Raw genomic sequence first — 27,721 nt, 5'->3', positions numbered from 1 at the left:
TCAAGTTTCAAAGAATATTCAGTACAGACTCTGTTTAGATGGTATTTCTGCTAAATTAGTAGAAAGAGATCTCCAGAAGCCTTACACAAACCTCCCCCAGGACAGGCATACGATGGACTATACAGCATCCAGTGTGTGCTAGTATAGTCTATACTATACTATATTATTGTCACTCAGATACAGTGTTGGCAGCAAAATAAATGTGATAATCAGCATTTGAATAGAAGTAGATGTTTATGATCAATGACCATTATTCAAGTTCCTACATATTTCAAAAACTTGACTGCTATCTGGATTTTAATTTTATATTGAATCACTTCATCACCTCATGTTTTGTCATGTTATGTCAGTTAATTAGAAAATTGCCCATTACAATTTATATAAGGTGATATCTTCAAAATGTTTGATTTGTTTGACCAACCACCCAAAACTAATCAACTGTAAATTGAAAGATATTCAATTTGCAATGAGGTAAGAAGAGCAAAGCAGAATATGGTCACATTTGTGACACTGGAACCAATGCAGATTCACCATTTTTGCTTGACTTAAATAATGAACCAATTAACAAAACTGTTGCCGATTAGTTTTCTGTCAATGATCAACTAGTCATTTCAGCACTAAATAAATATTACATAAAGATGTCCAGGTGTGGTAGTGACTTTACTGCTGTTCACATTGCCCCAGGTCTCCAGACATGGGGCTGGACGCCTCCCTTGGTTGCAACAAAACGTGGTTTGGGAGCCTGAACTTGGTTGGACTTGAGCGGGGGCAAAGAGGCAAGGATACTGAGCTCAGGAGCACTCTGGAACTGCTTGGCTCTCTGGAGCCCAGTGGTGTATGATACTGGAGTGTAAGGTGTAGGGACTGCAGGGGGCAAAGGGTTTGGAATAGGGGTGGCAGAGAATTTTGGGAGGCTGGGTGGTCCAGCTGGTTGAGAGGGAGGTGAAGCAGTGGTTGGGGCACTAACTGGTGCTGGTGTAAAGAAAGGGCCTGGGGTTAGAGTAAAAGGAGCAGGAGGTGGGGATATCATGCCAGAATGAGTCAAGCGCTCTCCGAGGGTAGTGGCTGAGCGGGGTGCAATGACTTTGGGAGCCAGTGTGGGAGCTGACATGGGTGTGGGTGTGGAGAATCGCTTGACCTCGAAGACACGGGCTGTTTTGAGGGGGATCTGCTTAGGTGAGGTTAATGAGCTGCCCACCATTGTTGTTGAGTAGTCACCCTGCTGCTGCCTCTGAGCCTGGTAAGAAGGCATGGCTAATAGGTTAGTAGCACTGCCCCCATAGTTGAACATGGCAGAATTAAGCTGGTAGGGCTGCCTTCTCATGAATTCCAAAGCCTTGATGCCCTCTCGTTGGGAGCCTCCTTTACCCCTGCTCTCTGGTTTGCTACCATCCCTCTGAGGCCCTGTAGGGATAGAGGGGGCCAGGAGTGGGTTGTACCCAATGGGTGGAGGGGCACGGACATTTGGGGAGTATTTCCACGAAGATGGGGAGGAAGGATTGGGGGAGGAGTCAAGGGTTTGGGCTACACTGTGTGAGGGCACCTGCTGGTAAGGGGTCTCGGGTGGAGTGTCCACTACATACATACCCATGCGACTCTGCCTGCGGGCAAACAGCTGGGCCCCCTTTCCGCCAGCTTGAAGAAACTGTGGGGCTTCGTGGATGACCCTAGGCTTGGGTGCCACTGGAGGAGGTGCCCTCCCCATGCCAACCTCACCACTCCTATCCTCCTCTGCGCCATCATATATAGTCTCAGACAGTGGTTGTCCATGTGAGTGTCTGGTGGACCTGTCATCAAGGTTCTGCACCATAGACAATAGATCAGGATTGGGGGATTTCTTTGTGACATCTGGCACATTGAACATAGGTTTGGGTTTGCCACTACGACGTCGAGCCTCAAGTAAGATTCCTGTGCGACCTGTTGGACCAGGAATAGGGGTTGGAGCTACAGCCTCTGGCTGGGAGACCACTGACACTGTAGCTACAGGTGCCATGGAAAATTGAGGTGGGGGTGGCTGAGGACCTGGTACTTGAAGTGGAGGCAATGGGGCAACTGGGTCAGCTGAACCAGGAATTTGAGATACAGGAAGAACTGGGGCTGGAGCCATTGGTGCTTGTGGAGCAAGGGGCATTGAAGGCATAGATACTGGGGGCACAGTCGAGAATGCAGCCTGATGAAGAGTAGTTACTGGTGGTGATGACTGCATTTTCTCTACAGAAGTACAGATGGCTGGAGGGTGAAGGGTAACAGGAGCTGCTGGTGTTGGTGCAAAGGGACGTTGAGGTACACAGAATGGTGGAGACAGAGGACCAGGGAGTAGCTGTGATGTTACTGATGTAGCATTAATGCCCAGGTCAGAGGCAGTGGAGAATGGTGGTGGCACAACAGCTGCTGAGGCAGGACGCTGGGCCGTCTTTGTAACAGGTGGTCGGAACGTTACAGGGGCAGTTGCAGCTCGAATGCTGATAAAGCCAGGAGTGAAAGGACGGGCCGTTCTGTTGAGAACATTACTAGCCGGTAGTTCTGGTAATGGTGTTTCAGCTGGTGCTGCAGGTCTGGTCAGAATAGTTGCTGAGACAGTGGCTTGTTTGGGTCCAACAGGTGGAGGTGACATCACAATGCTAGCTGTACTAACTGCAGAGTAGGATAAGTCACAGTTAGACATTACATGGGCTGCAACTGGACCTGGAGCCTCAGACAGCTCTTGCTGTATAGCTGTAGGGCCAGTTGATATCATCTGCTGAGGCTGAAGATTTGGTTGCATATGTGGATGCATTTCTGGATGCAAGTGATGCATCTGAGCCTGCTCCTGGACTTGAGACTGTGGAGGAGGCTGAGGTTGTTCCGCCTCTACCTTCTTTGCATGCTCAGCAACCCTCTTTCTCTGCTGCTCAAACAACTGGGCACCCTTGCCCGCAGTGTCACTCAACCCAGGACTTGGGGCATCCTCTGTCCCATCACCACGACCTTCAATCCCTGCAGTTGCCCTTTTCTCCAGCATATCCAAGTATTCACTATCCCATGTTGGATCAGGAACTGCTGAGAAGCCATCATCATCAAACTCTGATTCGCTGCCAGGAAATACCCCATCCTCCTCTTGTGAGTCCCGACACCTATCCTCATCCACACTACCAAAGCTGGTGAGGGTGTACTTCTTGGAGCGCTGCCGTCGCTTCTTGAACATCAGCACCCCCTTGGAGTGAGGGTTGGGAGCATCAGTCAGTAGGGATGCAATTGTTCGACACTTGCTTTTAGCTTCCTTAACTTGCTTGTCTTGCGGTGTATCCCCTCGGTTCAGTTCTGCAGGGTATGAAAGCCATAGCTATTAGGAATCGTTGCACAGTAGCATAACATGTAAGTACTGCAGTAAGAAGAAGAAGAAGTTTGAATTAACAGATTTAACCTTTAAACCAAGAACAAACTTTTGCATGAGCATCTAAACTTGTCCTGGGTAATGGCCTTGAACAGGCACCCATCTCTTAACTTGCCACAGGAGCACTTCCGGTAAAAAATTCCAGGCAAGCCTTCAGCTTCTCACATTAGCTGGGGTGAAGGATACATTTGCACATTATTAGTCTTATGTACTCTGACATCTAACTTGACTAAAAATATTTGCAAGCTAGTGGAAAGTTGTATGATGTAGGTGACTGGAAGGAGAACTTCAAAGGGCAGCCACAACATATCCTTTAACTTGTTATGGTATTAAGCAGATTATCATAGGCAACCCAATTCTGTTACCCTAATATACACTGCCACGTGAAGGGAGTTAATTTGTCTAGCACAGGGTTCCTAAGTAGGACATTAGAATGTTAAACCTACACTGAGTGATGGCAAGGGGGATTTACAAGAGTAAATTTATTAACTTCTTAAAAGAGTCCATTGACTTCAAATAGCAAGCTGTCCTTTTCCAGGGCTTATTATGGATGATAGACAGGATGAGAAGTTGTAGGAAACAATTCTTGGTCAGTGTCAGTACTCTGTATTTGTTGAATCACTGTATTGTTGCAATTTTTGACCCTTCCCTAACTAGAAGTTATACATTATGAAATATGGTAAACAAAGTGAAACATCAGTTTGCTTTTGTGACATTTTAGATACGAAAACGATTTTTGCAAGTTAAGGTGACTGTTCCATGTTTCTTTTTATAACTGTGTCATAGTATCATCCAGTTTAATGGACGCACAACTCTCTATGTTGTTGCACTATACACAAGCATAAAAACATATTTGTCATTGTGGTAAGTCCTATGCAAAACATTTCATGCTTGTGCTCTTTTCATAAAGTTGATAAAATAGCAACATGAAAGGACAGCAAGAGAAACAGAAAGAAGAGATGGCAAGAGGTGCAGGAAAAAGGGGAGTGTCCCTGCTTTGCTACTTGATACGTAAAAGCAGCTGTAGATACTTTTCACTGCTCCCAGACAGATCACTGGGGTTTTTACACACATACCTGGAGATAAATATAGTAAACTGTACCGGCATGCTCTGTTTAACAGAATTATCTTAGGTTGACACCACCCCACCCACACTGAATTACTAACCTTAAAGAATACTTATGGATGTTTGGTTAGTTATAGTGGTCAGATTAAATGACAGGGGCATTGCATCAAGATTAAGACCGTTCTCAAACACTATTCCTTTTGGGACTATAATAAATGTTGGTATGAATTCATATTTTCAGATATCATTGGGCATGAAAAGGTATTAAACTGCTTTAAAACTTGGCTCTCCCTATCTGTAGTATGAATATTATAAATACTTTAAAGTTTGAACTGCTTAATGGCTGCTTTATACCAGTGTTAACGGAGGCTTTGTTTATAGATGAAATGTTGTGAACACAGAAGGTAGTGTAGATAGTAGCTGTATTGTCAGATGGTTGTTCAATCAAGGTGTGGTGACTTACTATTGAACCTTCTGCAAATATCTTTCTCTACAGGAGGTTAAGGGGCATATTTGTCTTGAGCTTCATCAAAAGCATGTACTCGACATACCATCTCTGCCTAGAAAAGTAAAGCTATACTTTTACAATGACAACTTCCTGTGAATGGGAAAAGAGGAGATCAGATGATCTTCACTTCAGTGATGTATTTCTGTGCTGCAAAGTAGATAGCACTTACAATTACATTTACGGGTGGTGATGGAGCAGTGTATAAGGTACGTGCCTTTGGTGTGAGAGACCCGGGTTCAAGTCCCTACTGTGACACATCCACCAATGTGTCCCTGAACAAGACACTTAATAGCAATTGTAAGTCGCTTTGGATAAAAGTGTCAGCTAAATGACTAAATTTAATGTACAATATTAATGACATAAGCATACAAAGAACAAAAGCTCCAAATATGAACAATCTGTATATGCTACAAAATAGTGTAATGATTTATATTCAACTGTTTGTAGAGTTTGAAAAGGTTTTGTGACTCTTGAACCAACCAGTGACCTTTATGAGGAATGTGTACGTAAGTGTAGAGAACCTATGTGAAACACAGCTCCCTGTAATTGTTCTTCCTCAGCTGTACTTACTGGCTTGCTTGGCCTTTTCCATGTAGGTTGTAGTAAGCTCCTCGTCGATAGGTTTATTCACAGGGCCCACCATTGGCACCAGCTGGCTGCGGGAGCCCAGCATTAGGGCCTCCTTTGCCCTCTCAGGGGATACCAGTGGCACGTTGGCTGGCTCTAGAAAGCCACTATCCTCCTCTTGCCCCCCATCCCGTGGCCCCTGGTCATCTGCTGAGGAGATGATGGAGGAGGTCTCAGTGGATGTCTGGGAGGACCACATTCCTGGACCAGGAGGCTGGTAAATCACCTCCTTCCGTGCCACCCCTGGTAGCCCCCCTCCTCCATTTCCATCTCCCCCATGTCCATCCAGCATACTGGGGTAAACATGTGCATCTGGAGCGCTGTCATAGCCACTCATCTCTGATGTCTCCCCGCCCTCAGGGGAGGTTCGTCCTGTTGGTTTTCCCGGGATCGAGTTGCTGGGACTGCGGCGTTTCTGCCGCCGCTGCCTCTCATAGCCTGCCACGTCTGCATCACTGTCAGTCTCGCCGTAGTAAGCCTCACTACCAGGTGGAGACGTCAAGCCACTGGTTATAGAGGAGCGGCTACGGTGGACCTCACGGACAGGTGCATGGTGGTGGTTGGTGGGTGACATGGCACGCAATGCAGCACGGTACTCTTTGTCTATACGGGGAGATGGGGCACGGGTCACAAGCACCACGGACTGAAAACCAGCAGGCACCCTACAAACAAGTAGAGGGTTTAAAATACCGATGGGCCAAATGAAGGCCCATGGATACGGTATAACATTAGAATGTAATTTTCTAAATCATGAAAAAGTAGAATCTTAGCACAAGCAGCAGAAACATTTGTGAGTCCTATTATTGATTTATTTTGGTAAAGTAATACTGTAGTATCAAACACGCATGTTTTGTGTTCAGACTTGGGTCTTTGACTTGTACATAATATGATATTTTTCTTTATCTATTACAATGGGTTGATCATGGTTTATCACTAATAATAGAGTATAATTATTTGGTTCCTCTGACCTTTTGACCCGTATGTGTAATATCCCAGGGGAGCTGTCAATGAGTTCCATGGCCTGAGCATGGGATAGCATTCCACATGGCTGTTCGTTGATGGACACCAGCTCATCAGCTTCCCTCAGCCCAGCCCTGCATGCCTTGCTACGTTTACGCACCTGCACAAGCAAAGGAAGGAAAAAATTTAACACTGACATAGACGACAAAATATATTTTCAGGATAAAACCGATCTGTTTTGAAGTCTTTTTAAACAAGTCCAAAACAGCTCAAGTCTCTCATATATCTCAAGGGAACATCTCAAGTCAAGTCTCAAGACCTTTCAGGTTAAGCCCAAGAGATCTAAATCCAAGTCTTTCACATCTGAATGCTGACAATTAAATGAAAGGGCATATGTAAATTTCTGTTCTTGCTGTTAAAAGTGTTCTGCCAAGACCAAATCCCTTCAATGCACAAGCCTAATAATTAAATATTCAGTGTGTGCAGCTATGCAAGGCCTGCTCAGTGCCGTTGTATTTATAGTTGTTGTTCCAGGATTGTATCATATCAAACATGACTTTTAACTTAAGGACAAGTCTCAGGTCTGTGGCTTTGGTTTGAAGAGATGTTATGTACAGTAGATACTTAAAATAGGATTTCAAGACTTTGAGACTGGTACAAACATCATCACCATTTTTCTGTCTTTTTTCCATGCTATTTTATCATTTCCCTTAGAATTGTGTGTTTGGCAGTTGTAACTGCAGGGACAGAAAAAAGACCTGATAGAGGTATGCTGTTGTCTTGTCTTGGTTTGTGATAGTGACTGACAGAGGGCAGACTTTGTCCTGACAGCTCGATCTTGCTATGGACATATGCCACATATTGCCGCTTGAGTGGGACACTCAAACACACTTTAACAGTGAAATGCCAGCCAGCAGCCATCTTCATTTGGTGCTTTGCTATTTGTGCCCAAGGTCTGTCAAGACCATGGCATTATGCCCACCCTAAATTGCCTCAGGTCTATGCAAGCCATCTACATAGCCCATAATAAAAACAAACCAGATTTTCAATATTCAAAGACAATAACTGCAGTGTTTATTGCACTTTTTGAGAGCACTTTCATGTATTCAATTCATATTATATGTTGGATTCAGAGATAAAGAAGCATTCCTTTGGTTGACCTAATTAGTTGTCTTTCCAGCTATTCTGGTTTGCCTGTAATTAAATCCCACATCCCCATTTAGTCTTTGTGCCCTGCGCCTGCTTGTGGTACAGGATGTCAGCGATTCATTTAGTCAGTCACCTTTTGGTTGCAAGTCATAACAGTTATAATACCCTTAGATGCTTGGACACACACACCACATGGACAGATACAAAAATACACATAAACTCCTGAAAATAAACACACAAACACGTGCTTGCAGGCCCACAGGCACAAACCCAGCGCTGACACACCAGCTCTTTCAGTGAATCCCCAAACTGCTCCACCTGTTATGACACTATAGTATCAGACCTGACAATATAACGCCTTCCTGCTCTCAGGGGTGAAGGAGCATGCTGTTTTGGATAGTTGGACAGAAACAGCTGTCGTCCATCGCCATAAAGGTGATTTGGTGTCCTGTGTCTCTGTGTACATACTGCCACATTTTGCATAAGTCAACTACATGTAGGATTACCTTTTTAAAGAGCAAACATTACGACACTAAATACCGTCTATAAGAGGTGGTTATTTTATGAATATGGTGATTGTCTCAGAGGTATAGTCTAGAGGTGCATGACACATTTTATTTTTGTTTCTGAAACAAAAATTTGCTTCTTAGCCAGTAAATATTCTCTTTTGTCTGGAAAATGGGAATCTTTGTGAGACATGTTTTGCCTGAGGTCTGTAGGCTGAAACATTTATTTTACCCAATGAAAATTGTTGGACCAATATAATTACCTACCATAATCATTATAAACTCCATATTATACGGGTTTTTTTAATTCTAGACAAAGTTTTTAAAGATCATAATGTTGGCAGGCTTAATTGTTTGGAAATTGTGCACAAAATCATGAACTGGACATCATAAAACTTGACTGAACTGCTGGAACAAGCAGACAGAGAATATTATCTATGTGATATTGTCACAATGTGGAAAAAAAGTTAATAATACTAAAAACTTTTTAAAGGTACTTTAAATTAAGATTTAATTGAAAATCCTGCTGGTTTTCACAGCTCGTGTGGTGCCTGAACAAGAACAGTATGGAGTACAACAGAGATTTAGCAGTCAGGATTTACTTTCCATGTGAACCTACACAATAAAGTTACTGTACTTACTGAGTAGCGCATGTATAAAAATAGTATATGAGCTTAATTTTTGAGTACTGAGCTGAAACACACACCTTGGCTGACCCTGTGACCCACTGCTTCTCAACCAAAAATAGCCACCTGGAAAAGTTGTTCTGCTCAGTCAACAATTATTGAAAGTGTATGTGTGTTTGTGTGGTGTGTGTACACTTATGCATGCATTATGTGTGTGCAGGAGTACTAAAACCTGAACTATCACATCCAGAAATATGATCTCTCTATATAAACATTTCATAGAAGAGAAGGTTGGCCCAAGTCTCTTATAACAGGATGGACAGGGTTGGTAGAGTGAAGAGCAACAACTGTGGATCGATGATTTTTAAAACACATGTCACAGGTGGTGACGACATGGAACTGACTCGATCCAAACAGCTATAGATCAATATGAAGTCTGAAACAAAAAGCTTTATCTTTCAAAGGTACCACTTATTTCAGCTTGAAAAATCGAATTAATCCTTTTATCCGGTATATATTCCCCCTTTGGCTTACATGCCAAGCTTTGCTATCTCAAATGGAGATTCAAATCTAGACTGCGTCACTGGTGCCAAATGTGGGCAACAAATTCTTTTTAAGAATTTGCTCAGTGGGAGTAAAATGAGCTGAGAATTGTAAGTTGTAAGATTAAATATTTTCAATGAAAATTTTCTTTCAGTAAAATATCTAAAAAAAGAATCTATATCATTTTTGTATTTTATATCCAATGTGGCTTGAGTCTGGCCTGACCCACAGTAATTTTACTTTCAGACATTCATTGCTGCGCTATTTAGTTACTACTGTCTAAGTAAATCTAGTAACCGGCCAGCTTAAACACGACCAAGCATGGCTAGAGTGATTTGAGTTTCTTACAGCAACGATAACATATTGGAAACATGCTAGTTTAATAGAGCAAATTAGACCATGGTGATGGGTGAATGGTAGTTTCCAAAGGCCCATGTAAGACAAATTGACAGCCAATAAAACAATGAACTTAATGTACCTAAATGTACCTGCTACATTTCACTGCACAAAGCACTACTTAAAAACAGTGTCAGTAAGTAGAACAAAGTCCAAATTTGTCAAAAACAAACCATGAAACCAATGTAGACAGGTTCATATTGTCTGGTCAGTATCACTCCAATTTCACTAGAACTTTGAGCTTCACACAGTTTACTAAGAGAAGCAGCATTCAGTGTAAGAAGTGCAACAAGGTTTAAAGTTCACCTAATCAATCATAGATGCGCCCCTGCATGACGACCGTTCTCAAACAAGATGATGACTCATTTATTTCAGGCCCCAAACCAACATGCATGGCAGCCAATATTCCATTTCAACTTTGTTCACTGTGTTCTACCTAATATATCTTAGCTGATGTTTCCCTTCTTTTTCGCAAGGCTATTGAATCTAACGCAGTTTTCTACTTTCCACTCAGCAAACCTGCTGAGCTACCCGCCTTACCTTCGCCACCTGGAGCGGTTTCTGATGCTCCAAACCTCCCTGGAGACGAAAGCCCCACGGTGCTCCACCAGACAATGTAATTATCACTTCCTCTGCAACCATTGTTCTGCTTTCTCTGTCTATATTATCTTTTCTTCTTTTTCTTAGTTATTTTCTTCTCCCCTTTGGTTTTTATATTTCTGGGGGGCCCTCAGTGTGTTGGCCCCATGGTCAGTGGTTAGGGCCCCCTCAGAGAGCTCTGACCTGCTCTTTGCCTGCCACACTGTCCGTGCACTGACTTCTCTCTGATTCCAGCTACAAGGCCAACGCTCACACCTGAACACACACACATACACACACACACACTTCTGTGTGCCCACCCACACCCAGAGTGGGCCGAACATCATAGCCAAGGGAGAGAAAGAGTGAGAAGGAGAGAGATATATGATGGGAGGGGGACATGTGTCTGCTTACACTGAGGAATGCCAGCCTCAAATGAACGAGGGGAGGGTCCAAAGCAACACTTGTCCTGTCACTCAGACCTATGTCACTGGGTTGCTGATAGCCCCTCCAAAAATAGGACACCGCCACCACCTCTGCTGCTTTGCCTGCTCCTCTGCGGACCAAGGGAAAGTTAACATTCAAAATATCCAAATGGTACTGTTGAGGACATCCGTAACCTTTAGTAGGGTCACAGCCACACTCTCATGTCTCATGGCTGAGATTGGACATTCTACTCTTGATTAGTTACATTCAGATATCCCTCTATTTACACCAAGGGGTAAATAAATGATGTAGACAATGAGTAGATTGACTTTGATGCTCGTTAGTCTTTAACTGTTGAGGCCTGCCAGCTCCTCTGGATCTGGAGACATTCTCTTCTGTCATCATAGAGCCTTTAAGATAAATACTTATGCAAGCTCCGGATGAACAGCCTGCATAGCTACAGGGAAATATGTGTTAAGTAAGAATTCCACAGTGTTGACTAAATGACAAATACTTTGAAACACATGATCTGATTACCTTTATGCCCAGGCACAGTATCTGTCACAGAGTCTGAACAAACATTTAGCACACATACAAACAAATGCTAGCCGTTCCGTGAGGCTGTGCTTAGGCAGAGTGGTGCTTTGGGCTAAATGCTAACAACAGCATGATAACATGCTCTCAGTGACAATGCTAACATGCTGATGTTCAGCAGGTAAACAATGTTTACCCTCTTAGTTTAGCGTGTTAGCAGGCATTTGCTAATTAGCACTAAACACAAAGTGTGAATGACACATGATGTTAGATAAAAAGTGAATTATTTACGTCAGTCATCCTCTTGGCACCATTGATGTCTGTACTAAATTTCATGGAATTCCATGTATGCATTACCAGTTTGATGGATTTTGATTTTGAAAATATTTTATAAGCACATTAAAACCCCTGGTTTACATTTTTTGTGTATTTTTCTTCCTCCGATTAGCTGATGTTGATACTGTAGCTTATTCTACTAGCACCAATGTTTATCACACACTACACAGGTGATACAAAGTCAGAGTACTTACCCCAAAATAAAGGATCTTCTTGGGGTTTTGATTAAATTAAATCATTAATAGTGTAAGACTGAGTTACCACTGAGTTTGTATAACACATAGTAGTGGGTCAGATACAGTTATTGGGTGAAAGAAACAAAATCCCAAATCCTAGTCTGATTGGATAAAATTAAATCAAATGAGGTCCATGCACACGAAGGACACTGATAACTGACATGATCCAGTGTGACTTTGGCTCTCTCACAATGTATTGATTTTTCACTTCCCTTCCCATGTTCCCTCCTGATTCTCATATTTTTTTCAGTTTTATGTACATGTCTTAAAACTCACTCTAATATACACAAACACAATTAAACAGCACAGTCTCCACCGCACACAATCAGTGTCAGTGGACGTAAACTTGCTTTAACTATGTTGTGTTTTCTTTTGGGGCATTGACAGGCCTTTTAACCTGTTGATAGAGGCTGGATGATTCCCTTGCTAGAGCAACGCTGCAACTATCAATGCTGCAGGAGGTTACCAATGATAGCTGCTCCTTTTGGCAGCCTTGCTCTGCACCTGTCTCCAGACCTCAGGACAGCAACCAAGATCAGTCCTGGGTCAGACAAATGTCACCCTCTCTCCTGGTGATGGTATCAGATCTACCAGAACGCCACAGCTAAAGCAAATTCTCAACAACAAGGTACAACCAATCCAGTGTATATCAGATCTGTATTTACACAGGGTAACACATCGTAAACAGTCTAATCTGATTTCTGAACAAACATGTTTGTTGTGGATCAGTTTTGTTAGCCACTCCCCCTAGTGGTTAAAAGTAGGCTAGTTGTTGACCTCCTGGAGTTTTTATTTATTAATTGGATTTATTGGTCTTATTAATAATTACACTATTTTAGTTGTATAAAAATAGCTGACATTAGATTTGACAGATTCTTCAGTACTCTCTTCTGTTTTGTTTTGAATGTTTCACTTTACACCAAGTTTTATAATATACAACAAGCCGTTTTCGGGCTTCTCTTCATTAATCTGCATGCCACTCCATGCACAGATCATATTTTAAACCATATATAAACTATTTTAGGATATTAAGAACGGAGTCTGCACCAATATTTAGCTATACTGAGATATTTGGTGAAGTTTTGGTTTGGTTGCAAATTCAAAACAGTTCAAAACTCACTGGAGTTTAGCACTAATAACAAACCCTAACCCTTTGCTGTCCCAGTATTGCTGAGAGAGACTTGAAAGACCCTATAACTTTAAGCAAATAAATAATTCCTAATCACACAAATACTGCCAAAACAGGAGTGAGAAATCTAAGGATAGTGTGTGATATTCTGTAATAGCTAAACCAATACAATGTGCTGTTTGCTGTCAGTGACGGTCTCCCCATCAAACTAAACAAAGACACTGCATTGCAGAGAGCTGTGGCTTCAGTAGACAGCCCCATACAACAAGTCAGGAAGAGGTCTGTTAATTCATTCTTTCCAGGACAGAAGTTGGCTGTCTTTCGAGAAAAGTAAAAAGGTCAGTATTCATATGCAGCAGCATGGCTGAAAGATTTTACTTTGCACATATGTTTTTTTATTCTCTATGCTTTCTATTGTACCGTGGCAATAAAATGAATTAAAGTGGTGCGTGAGAGTGCAGCAGAGACTTGACGATTCTTGCTTTAACACAGGAAATGGAGGAAGCTGAGCTGTTTTTTCCTGTGGACATGGGAGAACTGTTAAGTGAGGAGACAGCTTTGTCCCTCTGATGTTCCCCCTTGTTAATTAGTTTGTGTCTGTCTATCTCTCCTTTCAAGGTTTTCTCTTCCACTGTTTCATGTTGTGTCTTTTCTCCTTTTCAACCATTTCTACTGTGGAGAGCTTTAGACAATCTCTCTGTTTTCTGTTCCCTCTCTCATATTTCTATTTAATGACTTCTCTGTTGGCCAACTTGCCTTCCTAAGAAGACTTTGACAGACAAATTTGTTGAGTTGCAGCAGGCAGAGGCCCAGTGCCCTTTAACTGACGGATCTGTGCCAGCATGGCAGACACTGCCAACCAGCCACTGCCAGCCCTGCACGCTGGCTCTGAGGGGTGAAAATGAGACTGCCATACTAATAAGCGTCTTGTAAGCTGAGCTTTTAGAAAAGGCAGTGCACAAAGTTTACAGTGTACATTTTTAATAAAAGTAGATACAGAAAGTAAGGATGGTGACTATTCTAAACATTTGTGTAATGTTATTTGAGACTTGTTTCTTTTAAGCAGGAATATTTGAATTGCGCACATCAAAGAGGCAGTAATCAATTAAAACATTTAAAAAATTCAATTTTATTTTTATGCGTAAAAATGCATGCAACATAACATATTCAAAATGTATTTGTAGAAGAGATTCCACAGTGTAGCTTTAGAGAATATATTTTACTCTTTTAGGAAACACATTTTATATGCCCCTGGAGAATCTCACATTTTAAAATTTCAAGTTAAAAAGGATGTTTTTTCCTTTTGAAAGAGGTATAATTCTGACATTTTGAAATGTATTTTCTTCTGGGAATTAATTATATTATTTAAGATGACTTTTGTTCAGATTCCAGCCATGTGTACTATGTACTTGTGTACTGCCTCATGAGACAGTTGATAGTGCCATACATTTTACTTCCTCTCTTTCTGGGTTTATTTGGATTTGTTGTAAATTGTAATTATCTTGCTATATCTTGGATGTTATGGTCCTTTTTTGCATAGTTTAATTTACACTTGAGGTCTATTGGATTTTTAATTAAACATTTCATTTTTAAGGTGCCTTCTTTACTTTATTAAATTTCCTTTGAGGATTGCTTTGGATTACATATGTATAATTTGACGAATTTGTATGTTTATTGTAATTTCATTTTCATTTCAATATATTGTACTGCGTACGGTTGCCTTTGTATTTAGTCATATGTATGTATCAGACTGTAGGTATTGTGTTATCTGTAATCCCGTTTAACTACATAATAATGTATATAGTATATGGCAAGTCCTTCCTTCAGTTTCAGTTTCATGCCAACACCAGAATGTCTTTTTCTTTACTGTATGAGACGTGTGCTAGCAAAAAGTTACTGCTCTAATTGCAACAACTTTAACCACTTTCCTTCACACTGACTGACCCTCTTGTTCTGTGCCTGCAGCCCAATTCCCCCTCATACGCTGAACTCCTGACCCCAGTTTGTGACAGACTGTGCTGCATCTCTCTACCAGGACTCCCGCTATCCTGGGAGAGATGAATCCTGTGTCATCTGCTTCATGACACAGAGATGGCATCGCGCCAGGTGGCCCCTAATAACCTCCATGTGCTGTCACTAGTGAGTCACACATACACCTGCAAACTCAGCACAAAACAGTGGGGTAAAAAAACATGTTATACAACATGTAACTCTATCCAAGCTGGGATTGTTCAAAGATAAAACCAGACTTATAGTTCCCTTCTCTGATTGCTCGGCTGTTTTTGTTGTTTTGTATGTGTGTCAGTACATGATCTTTTCTGTTTTCCCCCTAGCTAGCATTCATATATGTAAGTACTGTACTCTTTCTAACAGGCTGAATTTCACGTTGTATAATCTGGAAACTAACTATTGCATAAATAAACAGTCAGTATTTGTGTATTAATGTTCTCTGTGGCCCTTACACATCGTATCCTGTCTACTAATCTCATATTTTAGTTGTCCAGCATTACATCCATAATCCACAAATGCCCTTTTGGGGTAAATGTGGTGATCTCTTCTGGAATTTAGATTATATTATTTTGGACACTCTGCTCCGTTGAAACTCGGTGGCCATCAGATCAGACTTTTTACTGGGCAGCTTCAGGGTGTGTAACTGTGTTAGTGTGACCAGGACATTCCTCAGACAACAATAAGATCACATGATACACAACAATTAACTGGAATAATTTTAGCCGGCTCTTTTTTCACATCGATGTTTGCCTGACTAACCTTGACGGTTGACATGTTGCCTCATTAAATTTGCACGAGCTTGCAATGTGTAGTGTCTCTTTTTTCCTTTGTATTCTGCTTTTGTCATTTACCCAGCCAGTGTTAGATGTGCACACTTTGCACCTTCTTTGCTTTTAATATTAAGTGTTTAAAACAAGACTATACTTTGTTTGTGAGTAGTTAAGAAAGAAAAACTTCTTTTAGCTAATTTGGCAGTTCACCCTTCAAATTGAGCCTTTAAACTGGGAGTAATTTGAAGGAATAATAATGCACCTACTTGTAAACTTCAACACAACATCCACAACCAATTGTACCAGTCATTCTGAAGTGTTGCACATTTCCATTCCAACCGTCTGAATTTACTACATATTTCTTCTTACTGATACTAATTAGTAGAATCAGCTTCTCTAGTGTTTGGATGAACAGTCTGCATGCTTGAGGGCCTCTATGGCATATTTTTGGGAAACAGGGCCCTTTATTATTCCTCTATCATCTTTGCTATCAATCTGCATGCATTATTCATTTAATCCTCACGGTGGCACTCTACACTGACTGTACCACTGCAGCACACATATACACACACACACGTACACAACGTACTGTAAACACATTGGGCTTGTGTAATCCCTTTAATTTTTGATGAATCAAAACAAGCACTCACTCTCCTCTTGGGAAATGTCTGACAGGAGGCCAATGAGGTACCGCTGGGGGGGGGGGAGAAAAAGTTTATCCAAAGTTTATGAATTTGACATAATGCTGCCAGCATTCATTTTGCGGGTGGTGTGTTAGGTGTGATGAGGCCAGGGAGGTGGGGGACCACTCAGTCTTGTCAATCCAACACTGTAGTAAGGTGAGGAGAATAGTAATTGGATTGAGTTTCTGCTGGCTGGAAGATGATCCTCGAGTATTTCAGGAGCAGCAAAGCAAGTGTCACCTTCTGGGCAGGTGGGAGTGACAATGTTTGTGTAGCATCTAAAGCCCACGTCTACCACTTCCACTGGTGTACTTTGGACCACCTAGTGAGATTACACAGTACTTAAGCAGATATTTGATATTTGTCATTATGAGCATAATTCTAGCTGTGAAAGAAAGTCAGCATCTAAAACATGGTTTGTATGCTATCTGGACTGGCCGCATTCCTATAAGTTCATAAAGGTGACAAACTGGAGTTGCAAGCCAAGGTTCAAAATTGGCCAACCTCAGAACACCACATTAGTTACATCACTCTGTGAGTTGGTGCTATACCAGTCTATGTCTGAAAAAATCAGATGGTTATTTTGCTTAACCTATTTTCCATCAGTAGGTTGCATCTTCAAAGATCCATTTCCTGCAGCCTACCAATGAGTGTGTTTGTATGTCGCAAGACTAATGTGCTAAGGTTTCCAGTAACATACTAAACACTGCCCTACCCTTTTCTTAGTTGCTGGACATGTTTGTACAGCTCATATAGCACAGCACAGTATGTGCTAGTACAGTAGTTTCATATTGCTATAAAGTCATGGTCCTTTTTCTGCTCTTGTATTTGGCTCCTATGGGAAGGTACTGTTGTGGTGGCAGCCCGGCTGACGGTGAGTGTCCTGTTTATTTCTCCTTTTTTTGCTTGTGATTGTTTTCCCTGGTGTTCTGTTTTTTCCTGTACTCTGCCTGCCTCCCTGTGTCTCCTCCCCTGCGTGTGCTCTCCCTGTCTCTCTCTCTCTGCTCCTGAGCCCAGCCAACGACCCGCACCTGCACCTCATCAGTCACCTCCTCTGCCTACCACACCTGCCAGCAATCAGCCTCATCTCTGACAATACTTGTACCCCGGTTCTCCAGTGAACCACTGCTTGATCGTCGTTGCTCCTTGATCACTCAAGCTCCCATGTAACCTGCATGATGTTTCCCTGTTCTTGGTTTTCCCTGAGTCAATAACCTCTCTTCCTCGGCCCCTAGTGTCCCCGGGCTCTCTAGTCTCAGTCTCCTCGGTTCCCTGTGCATGTGTTTTCCCGGCATCCACCTCTCCCTCAACTCCAGTCCCTCAACCCCTTCTTTCCCCAGATAAAACCTGTTAATCTTGAGCGTTGCATTTGGGTCCACTCTGTCTACCTCACAACAGGTACCTTGGCACTACACTGTGTGCAAAATTATTAAGCAAGTTGTATTTTTGAGGATTAATTTTATTATTGAACAAATACCGTGCTCTCAGTCATTCCAAAATGTTAATAAACCCTCAATCCTGAATATTTAAGAAAGCAAAAGTGAGGTTTTGGCTTTCTTAGGAGAATATGTGTGCACAATTATTAGGCAACACTTAATGTGCAGAAGTATTACGCAGCAAAATGAAAATTTTCCCATCTCACTTTTTTTTTAAATAAACAGTTTATTTTAATCTGTTAAAGTGAGAATTACAGAAACAACTCAGTTTACAAATAAACATTTGACATTTAAAAAAAAAAATAGATCAGTGACCAATATAGCCACCCTTCTTTTCAACAGTTAGAAGCCTTCCATTCATGGAGTCTGTCAGTTTCTTGATCTGTTGATGATCAACTTTTTGTGCAGCAGCCACCACAGCCTCCCATACACTGTTCAGAGAGGTACTGTTTTCCTTCACTGTAAATCTCCCGTTTAAGAAGGGCCCACAAGTTCTCAATAGGGTTTAAATCAGGTGACGAAGGGGGCCATGTCATAATTCTTTCATCTTTAAGGCCTTTACTTGCTAGCCACGCAGCGGAGTACTTCGATGCATGCGATGGAGCATTGTCCTGCATAAAAATCATGGACATCTTGAAAGATGTAGACTTTTTTTCTGTACCACTGCTTGAAGAAAGTATCTTCTAAAAACTGGTAGTAGGTTTGGGAGTTCATTTTGAGTCCATCTTCAACCCGAAAAGGTCCAACTAGCTCATCTTTAATAATACCAGCCCATACCATTAACCCACCTCCACCTTGCTGTCGTCATAGTCGAAGTGGAGCTCTGTGCCCATTACTGATCCAGCCACGGGTCCATCCATCTGGTCCGTCTAGAGTCACTCTCATCTCATTAGTCCATAAAACCTTTGAAAAATCTGTCTTCAGATATTTCCTGGCCCAGTCTTGACGTTTCAACTTATGTTTCTTGTTCAGTGGTGGTCGGATTTCAGCCTTCCTTACCTTGGCCATGTCTCTGAGCACTGAACACCTTGTACTTCTGGGCACTCCAGGTAGGTTGCAGTTCTGGAATATGACAGCACTGGAGGATAATGGGTTCCTGGTCGCTTCACGTTTGATTCGTCTCAAATCTTTGGAAGTTAATTTGCGTTTTTTTTTTCTCAACACGTTTCTTACGACTCTGTTGAGGTTTTGCTACAAAATGTTTGATGGTTCTGTGATCACGCCCCAATATCTCAACAATTTCTAGAGTACTGCATCCCTCTGAAAGACTTTTTACAATTTTTGACTTTTCTGAGTCAGTTAAATCTCTTTTTTGGCACATTTTGCCTGAGGAAAAGAAGCTGCCTAATAATTATGCACACCTGATATAGGGTGTTTTTTCTCCTTAGGCCACACCCTCCCTCATTACACAAAAACATATCACCTGAAATGCTTAAATCCAATAAGCATTCAAGTTTATACAGCTTGGAGTTGGAAAAAATGCATAAAAATGATGATACGGTCAAAATACTCACTTGCCTAATAATTCTGCACACAGTGTACAGTGTTGGTCCAAAGTGTGATGGCATGATAACTTGGCATGATAAACTCAACCATGTTACACTGCCATAGTGGTGATAAAACTGGATTTCGGAGTTTAACTTTTTATTATGCAAAGTTGCCAGGTAGCGCGCCAGCCCTGCATTCTGAGTTAGCAGGGGATCCATACGTATCTTCCAGCCGCAGAAACATTGCGAAATAGACTCAGATTTGAGATGGACCTCTGTTGTTTCTGTCTGAAGCCAGAAACTACTGAACATCTTTTCTTTTCGTGTCAAATTACATTACAGTTCTGGCAACAGCAGATCTTATTATACAACGATAACCTGTCCAAGGATATATGTGAGATGGTTAACATCATCATAATTATGGGAAAATATCATATTCACATATGCAAATGGAAGAAGCAAAAACCTATGTTGAATTGTTTCAGGAATGAATTAAAGAATTATTTATATTCCTTACAAGTATTGTTGGATACACACCAGCCAATACAAAAATTGTGTCACACTATGCTGCAATATTTAGTGTTTAATTAAGGATAAACAGATACAAATCACCTGGATTACCTCTGTTATAGGTCTAGAGTGATAACTGGTTCTCAGATGTAACTTATGTGTAGTTATATACAATCACCAATATGTCTACTCTCAGCTAAAACTTGAGATAGACTCTCAAAACTACAATGTATGACATAGTAAAGTTACGGTGACACAGAATGAAGAGCTAAACAATAACTGTTGAGTGAATGGAAATAATGTGCCTTGATTATAATTTCATAATTATCAATTTTTTTTTTTTTATTTTGTATTTTTTTGTGTATGTAAATTTACTATCACTAGTATTGTTGTTATTATTTTTTACTGGAGCCTTGCTGTTCTCTTATGTTTGTATGGTTTTGAAGAATGCAAATAACTTCCTGACTTCCTGAGATTTTGTACAATTGTGAATTGAAGAAAAAAAATAATAAAAAAATATGTATCAGTGAGATCATCAGCCAGTATTGACCCCAACTGACCCCCATGATTACATCTGTGCAGATGTTGGGCTATTTGATATACAAAAAAAATCTAAGACAGGGAGGGACTTTTTAACGTGAACAAAGGGCTCTTCATTTTTAATGTTCCATTGAAATTCGAAGTCATTTTTAGACACAATTTGACACACACACATACAATCACACACACACATACTCCCCCACTTTGGCTCCAGCTCAACAGAGTGGCTCCAGATCAAGTGAGTCACTTATTTGTCGTCATGAATATATCACACCCACTGCTACCCTCTTCTACTGTGCACCACTGCCTTTTTCCAAAGAAATCACCAACACGCACACACACGTTCATAAGCAAACACACTGTACAAATACACACTCTGATATAAGTTGCATCCTTTGCTTTACGCAGACACTCTGACCCATTTCCCTTTTGTTGCACTGCAGAAAGCACATTTAAGGATAACACCCTGATATACCCTGATAATACCCTGAAAATGTTGCAAAAAAAGTTCTACTTAAAAATGGAGGTCGTTAACATTACTTTTTAAATGTTTACTTTATTTTTGAGATCACATGAATCTTTAAATTTTTTTATCTCACTTCACTTTTTCATCATGGTGGGCCTTTAAAGTGCACCCCTGCAGACGAGACAACAGTTTTTGCTAATATCATCTCTTTGTGATCCCTTTGTGAAATATACAGACAGTCTTGGAAAGAACACTCCCTTGCTCTCTCTACTCCTCAAGAAGACATTTGTCACTTTCCATTTTATTTGTCACTTTCCCCCCCACCTCCACCCCTCTTCGTTGTAAAACGAAGTTCATGTCGCCCTGCATTTCCCTGGGGCAAACTGATGGCTTCACCCACAGACCCAGGCGTATACACACAGCAAGACAAAGTGACTGCTTCTTGTATGCCACTTTGTTTATGCTGTACTCTCTCATCTTAGACACGGAGGCTTTCTTTTTCTGCACATTATTACTTTTTGTCTCACTGTTATGACTCTTTTTTTCTTGTCGTTTTTACTCATTGCTCAATTTCTCTTTTTTAAGGGATATATTCCTTTTCATATGTTCCCATTTCGCCATCAATTCTTTCATCTAATCCACTTTAATTTAATTTATCCCCACACACACACACACACACACACACACACACACACACACACACACACACACACACACACACACACACACACACACACACACACACACACACTTTGTCTGCTTCATTCTTACCACATCGTCATCATTCCTTCCCCTGCCATAGATCTCAAACTGTCCAGCATATGCCTCAGTCACGGTGTGTGCAAAAAGTCAGTGAAATTTCCCACAGGGTGAGGCAACATGAGTTTGCTTCTACTGCGTAGGAAATGGACTCATCTTAGGCATTGATTTCCTCTTAGTATTACGGGAAGGAGATGGCAGTGAGGTGAAGGCTAAGAGCCCAGCGGTCGATACACATTCTCATCACAACACCGGATGTTTCTTCCGTAGTCAGATTGGTTTCATTGCCCCACCACAGCAGTAATTGTCATTAGGTGGCTCTATTAATTGAGCAGTGTCAAAAAAACAAAGAAAGATGGCAAGGGTTATTTAATTTTTATTAGTGATTTACAGTATAGTTTGAAATATGCAATACGGGAAATCACAGTGGATATATTAGCTGTAGCAGTCCTAATAGCACTTTAACAGGAGTGGCAGTCAGACAAGAATAGCAGTAATGTGCAGCAGGATTGGTGACGTGGTTAGTCGTTTCCAGGTAGCTATATTTTATTTGTCCATGTTTTGAAAGAAATGGAAGCTTAAGCTTTTTACAAAGAGATCATGACAAATAAATCTTGCTAACCTGACTTGCTGCCATCATGCCATGCTTGTTTCCCTATCATTTCCAAATCTGATTCATGGGCCCTTTTCACAACAGATATTTTGACTTGTAATAGCAGGAACAGGTGGAACAAATAACATTATCGATGGACAAGGTCTATTCAGTCCATATTTTTGCCTCTCGTCATGTGCAACCCCCCGCATGGCGAGATACCATGAGAGGTGAGTGATAAAATTTTATATATTTTTTTAAATTTGATTGTGCTAAGCTCCATATTTAGAGGACAGAAATGAGACTGACACTGATCTTTTCATCTCACTCTCAGTAAGAAAACTAATGTTGAACTATTTCTTTAAGACCATTGTTTTATCAGTGTTTATTCCTTTATGCACCACATTCACAAAACTGCTTTACCATTATTTCAGTTGAAAACCCTTGCATCAAATGCAGTTTGAGTTAGGGTGCACGATATGCTTAAATACATGTAAAGAATACAAGTTGATGGGCCTTGTTTCTGATATGTTTCCCCTTTGATCTTCAGAGTTTCGTTGTCTTCCTGAGGTGCACCGCACCTTCTTACTTTATTTTCTTTCTTTTCTTTCACTCCTCTGACTCGCTTTGCTTTTCCTTTTCTCTCTCTCTCTCTCTCTCTCTCTCTCTCTCTCTCTCTCTCTCTCTCTCTCTCTCTCTCTCTCTCTCTCTCTCTCTCTCTCTCTCTCTCTCTCTGTTCACTCACACGTTGTCAAAGTATGCACACACATCACGTGGTATGCTCCACAGCGTATGTAGTGGACCCATGCAGTCACACTTTTATATGACAGGCCAACTGGCCAATGAAATCGAACTCAACGAAGCCACACAGCCAACGGATGCATCAGTCCACAAAATAAACAGAATATTGCATACCTTCTGCTACATTTTCGATATAATATTGCGTAATGTGATATTGCGATAACGAAATTAAATCAATGTACTGTGCACAACTAGTTTGAGTTTGTGTTACCTTTATGACCAAAAGTTGACAATTTTGAGCAGATCTTGACTTTCCACAAGTTCTTTCTTTTCTCATACTTAGTTGTTTTTAGTCAAGAACACATTGTCTGTTTATACTGTATGTCTGTCTGGTGTATGTGTGTGTGTGTGTGTGTGGGAGTTAATTCATGTGTATAAATGTATTTCAGTAGCCCAGGTCTTCCCAGCCATCTATGAGGCGCCTGAAAACACAGAGGAATGTAGCAAGGTACTGCAAAGACGGAAGCCTCTCACTCACACACACACACACACACACACCTCTACCAACTTTTTGCCCATCTAAGAGACAGCTGTTTTTCTCCACTCGCCACAGCAGCTGGCACCAGCTCAGCCTCATCTCATAAAAGCAAGAAGAAGCCCCAGAAAAAGACGACAACTCATTCTTAATGGACAGATAAGACCTTTGGACAAGCTCCTAGGACACCCAGATCTGTCTATTTTCCTGCAGAAGCGATCCAGCTTGAGATTTATTGACTGCTGACTAAACGGAACAGAAAAATCTAGACAAAATTAGACATTAGTAGATAGCTACGGAGCATTGCAGGAGATGAGGGGAGGGATCTGCTCTGTGTTTTTCCTGGTGATTGGGGTGACCTTGCTCAGTAGCCATGACTGCCTGGGTGAACACAAGTCTTTGGAAAGGCCCAGGCCTCCACACCTCATCTTTATCATGGTGGATGACCAGGGTTATGGAGACATTGGCTACCATGGCTCAGACATCCATACTCCTGTGTTGGACGGACTGGCAGCAGAGGGGGTCAAACTTGAAAATTATTACGTCCAGCCTATCTGCTCACCTTCACGCAGTCAACTCATGACAGGGCTGTGAGTAATTTCCTTATCATTACATCATTATTACACTGGGAAAATTATTCACTTACTGCATCCGTTCTCATCTGATATAGTTATGCGTAGGCTTTATAGGCTTTTGGTCTTTCGCTTACATTTCTAATGGTGTATTCAGTGATGGGGCAGCTTCAAAGCCATAAAATTGAAGTACCACCGTTAGTGCCAAGATCAAGTCCTAGATTATTTATATCATCTAATCAATAGAACAAAATATAGCTGTATTCGCAGTTACAAATGTATGTAAGAGAAGCAAAGAGATGCCTTTTTTCTAAATCCCCTTTTACTGGAATAAAATTATTTTTTGAGACTTAAAAATATAATTTGATTGATCATGATATTGGCTACTAAAGCAGAAATGAGTTTTCTGACATTTTACAGGTTGATACACAGTGGTTATAACAAAAAAGTAAAATGTCAGTCAGTTTATTCACAAGACATTAAAATACAAGTACAATCATAGCAAATAATAGATATTTGTGAATGACAGTTCCTATCATAAAATAATTCTGTAAATCACTGGACATCATGGCTTATTGATGTGTAATAGTATACGAGTATAAAAGGGTGTATTTCTCACACATCTTGCCAGCTACCAAATTCACACTGGACTACAGCATTCAATCATCCGACCACGTCAACCCCTTTGCCTGCCTCCAGACATTCCCACCCTACCAGAGCGTCTGGTTGAAGCTGGATATGCCACACACATGGTGGGGAAATGGCACCTGGGCTTCTGTAGACCAAGCTGCCTACCAACAGGACGTGGCTTTCAGAGTTTCCTGGGCACACTAACTGGCAGTGGAGACCACTTCTCCTATAAGAGCTGTGACGGGGCTGAAGCTTGTGGATTTGACCTGCATGACGGAGACAGGGCTGCCTGGGAGATAACCGGCAACTACTCCACTCTGCTCTACATAGAGAGGTGAGCATGAATGTATAAATTAAATTAAAAAGATTCATACATACAGACACTTTAAAAACTTTAAAAACCTTCCAATGTTCCATCTGTCCGAGCAGAGTGAAGCAGATCCTGAGGAGCCACGACCCCCATAAACCACTCTTCCTGTATCTGTCCCTTCAGGCTCCCCATTCACCCTTGCAGGTACCAGACCATTTTCTCCATCACTGTTCCCAAGGTAATCGTCTTAGGCGCCACTATGCAGCCATGCTGAGCTGCCTAGATAACGGGGTTGGACAAGTGGTGCAGGAACTGAAGACTAGTGGGCTCTATCAGAACTCAGTACTTATATACTCATCTGATAACGGTGGGCAGCCGCTCTCTGGGGGGAGCAACTGGCCACTGAGAGGTGGCAAAGGTACCTACTGGGAAGGGGGCATCCGGGCTGTGGGCTTTGTCCATAGTCCCCTCCTGAAGAGGAAGGGTATTGTCAGCAGAGCACTGATCCATATTTCTGATTGGTATCCCACATTACTGGGGCTGGCTGGGGCCCTGCAGTCTCAGCGTGGCCTAGACGGTCACGATGTGTGGGGGACCATCAGCGAGGGCTTACCCTGTCCTCGCACTGAAATCCTTTTCAATATTGACCCAGTCTCCAGAAAGCCTGGGGAGCCATATGACAAGGCGGTACTCAATGGCTTTGGGATCTGGGACACAGCTGTAAGGGCAGCAATAAGGGCTGGGGATTGGAAGCTACTGACAGGAAATGTGGGTGATGGGGACTGGATACCACCACAGGCTCTTCCCAGTGGTCCAGAACGGTGGCAGAGACTGGAGAAGCGGCGTAATGAGCTGGGGAAGTCAGTTTGGCTGTTTAATGTCACTTGTGACCCCTACGAGAGGTCAGACCTGGCAGAAGCTCGTCCGGAGGTAGTGAAACATCTGCTGACCAGGCTGGCAGAGTACAATCAGACAGCTGTGATGGCCAGGAATCCACCAGATGATCCTATGGCTGACCCTGAGCTCCATGGAGGGGTGTGGAGCCCATGGCTGGGCCTGGAGGGGCAGGAGGGGGATAATGGAGAGGAAGATGGCAGGAAAGAAAACAGGATGAAAATTAAGCACTGCAAACTATGCAAATTAAAAGCCCTATTCAAGAAGGTGGGGTCACGCCTGCAGAGGAACACCTTGTTCTTCTAAATGTCTCATCTAGAAACATTAATTGGACTAAAGGGTTCAGTATGCTTCAAATGAACAAGGTTGTACTAAGTGTCGCCTGAACACATCTGTAGTCAAAAGTGTTAATACCTGACCCAAATAGCCGTCAAGACTCATGAAGTGAGACGCGATCAATCAAACAAATAAGGACAACGGCTCGCAGAGTGTTCTTGGATGCCCACGAAAAGTGACAGAAATAGTTGTGTATAGATTGAAAAAAGAGCGCTTGAGAGAGAAGACAGCATGCTTATTGTATTGTTGATTTTGGAAAGTTGCGAAACCAATGCTAACATCAGAAATGTGTGAGGGTTGTTGGTTTTAGACACTTGATGATCTGACAAGGACTTCATTTGAAGCATACTGACACCTTAACCAGGAGGAAGTGAATGGGAGAGATGAAGACAAACAAAAATGCAGACCAGCAAACAAGCTGGCAGGTCAGATAGACAAGATAGAGTCAAATATTGAAGGTCGGCAGATAAACAGGCAGCCTTACAGATAAAGCAGACAGGGCTGTGCGGCTGGCTGAGCAAGCTGACTCACTCACTGTCCTGCAGCCAAACTGCAGCAGGGTGAATTTGGGCCATCGTTGGACTACATGGGGAGCAATGTGTGTGTCATAGTGCATGTATGCCTGTACTCATGAATAGTTTGATTAATACAGATAGAGTGCGTGCATCTGGAAGTAAGGCCTGAAGAGATGTGAAGAGGAAGAAAGGCACAGACGGTGACCTCTCGATGTCTCATCTCCTAATCATCCGAGAGGATCCTTTAAAGATGACAAAAAGACACCCACGGGGGTTGTTTTTGTCAAATGTCACCTTGTCCTTTTGTTCTTAGGGTTTCCACAGATTCACTTATGCTCATGCTGTCGCACACTCCGCTGCCTTCAAAAGACATCTGACCACACAATGTTCAGCCTCTGCAGCAGTGACTATCTATCTATTGACTAACTGTAAATCTGGACTTTTAAATGTTACTTAATTCATCTACTGTGTCAAATGCTGGAAAACTGATTCAAATGATCTAAATAAAATCATGAATGCAAAAAATTGCCTGAGTCACCTGAACATGCAAAAATGCCAAATTTGGCATGGATATAATTCACAATACGTATATGGAGAACAAAACATAATAGATACAAAAAAGATAATAAATGAACTTTTACTTTGAACTCTGCATGGTACCAGCTCGACACGCTTCGACTCTACTCGCTTTTTGGTTTTCCATTGTGGAAAAGTTGTACCTGCTACCACATACTTTTTTTCGTATCTCCTCCGACGAGGTTCCACTACAGGGCAACTTCCTGTCTGCACCAGCGTCTACTGTGTATGATCGCGCAGCATAACTGGTTTAATGATGTAGAGCAATGGCTGAAACACTGTAATTCTGTTAGCTGCATAGCTGCACCAACAAAAAGTTTCATGGCTCAGTGTGTTTGTCTGTCTCAGATCATCACTGTTTAATC

The 27,721-nt window shown here is 41.8% G+C and overlaps 2 protein-coding genes across 5 annotated transcripts in view; one reads left to right on the top strand and one right to left on the bottom strand.

The window, feature by feature from the left end:
* The window catches only part of si:dkey-174i8.1 (arylsulfatase I), a 38,643-nt gene extending 11,359 nt beyond the window's left edge, over positions 1-27,284 (top strand). Inside the window, exons 4-11 of one of the 4 annotated variants that reach the window (XM_046071338.1) lie at positions 10,269-10,370; positions 12,253-12,493; positions 13,227-13,332; positions 14,960-15,133; positions 23,438-23,496; positions 23,605-24,113; positions 24,727-25,059; positions 25,155-27,284. In XM_046071338.1, the coding sequence (XP_045927294.1) occupies positions 23,836-24,113; positions 24,727-25,059; positions 25,155-26,235 (1,692 nt within the window). In that variant the 5' untranslated portion in view covers positions 10,269-10,370; positions 12,253-12,493; positions 13,227-13,332; ... (1 more) ...; positions 23,438-23,496; positions 23,605-23,835 and the 3' untranslated portion in view covers positions 26,236-27,284. Of the gene's footprint in view, positions 1-10,268; positions 10,371-12,252; positions 12,494-13,226; positions 13,333-14,959; positions 15,134-17,302; positions 20,423-23,437; positions 23,497-23,578; positions 24,114-24,726; positions 25,060-25,154 lie in introns of those variants that run through there. The other 3 variants (XM_046071339.1, XM_046071337.1, XR_006828443.1) reach the window with 3 other exon arrangements.
* synpo2la (synaptopodin 2-like a) lies at positions 642-10,396 on the bottom strand. The gene is made up of 4 exons (XM_046071330.1): positions 10,295-10,396; positions 6,543-6,694; positions 5,518-6,236; positions 642-3,300 (listed from the first exon to the last, which is right to left on the bottom strand). The coding sequence occupies exons 1-4, from the start codon at positions 10,394-10,396 to the stop codon at positions 671-673; spliced, it is 3,603 nt and encodes a 1,200-aa protein (XP_045927286.1). The 3' UTR covers positions 642-670.
* Positions 27,285-27,721: the final 437 nt, after the last annotated feature.

Source organism: Micropterus dolomieu, linkage group LG15 (assembly GCF_021292245.1).
Source record: "Micropterus dolomieu isolate WLL.071019.BEF.003 ecotype Adirondacks linkage group LG15, ASM2129224v1, whole genome shotgun sequence".
Classification (NCBI taxonomy): Eukaryota; Metazoa; Chordata; class Actinopteri; order Centrarchiformes; family Centrarchidae; genus Micropterus; species Micropterus dolomieu.
Note: the sequence above shows the minus strand (reverse complement) of the source record. Positions and strands in the feature narration are given on the sequence as shown.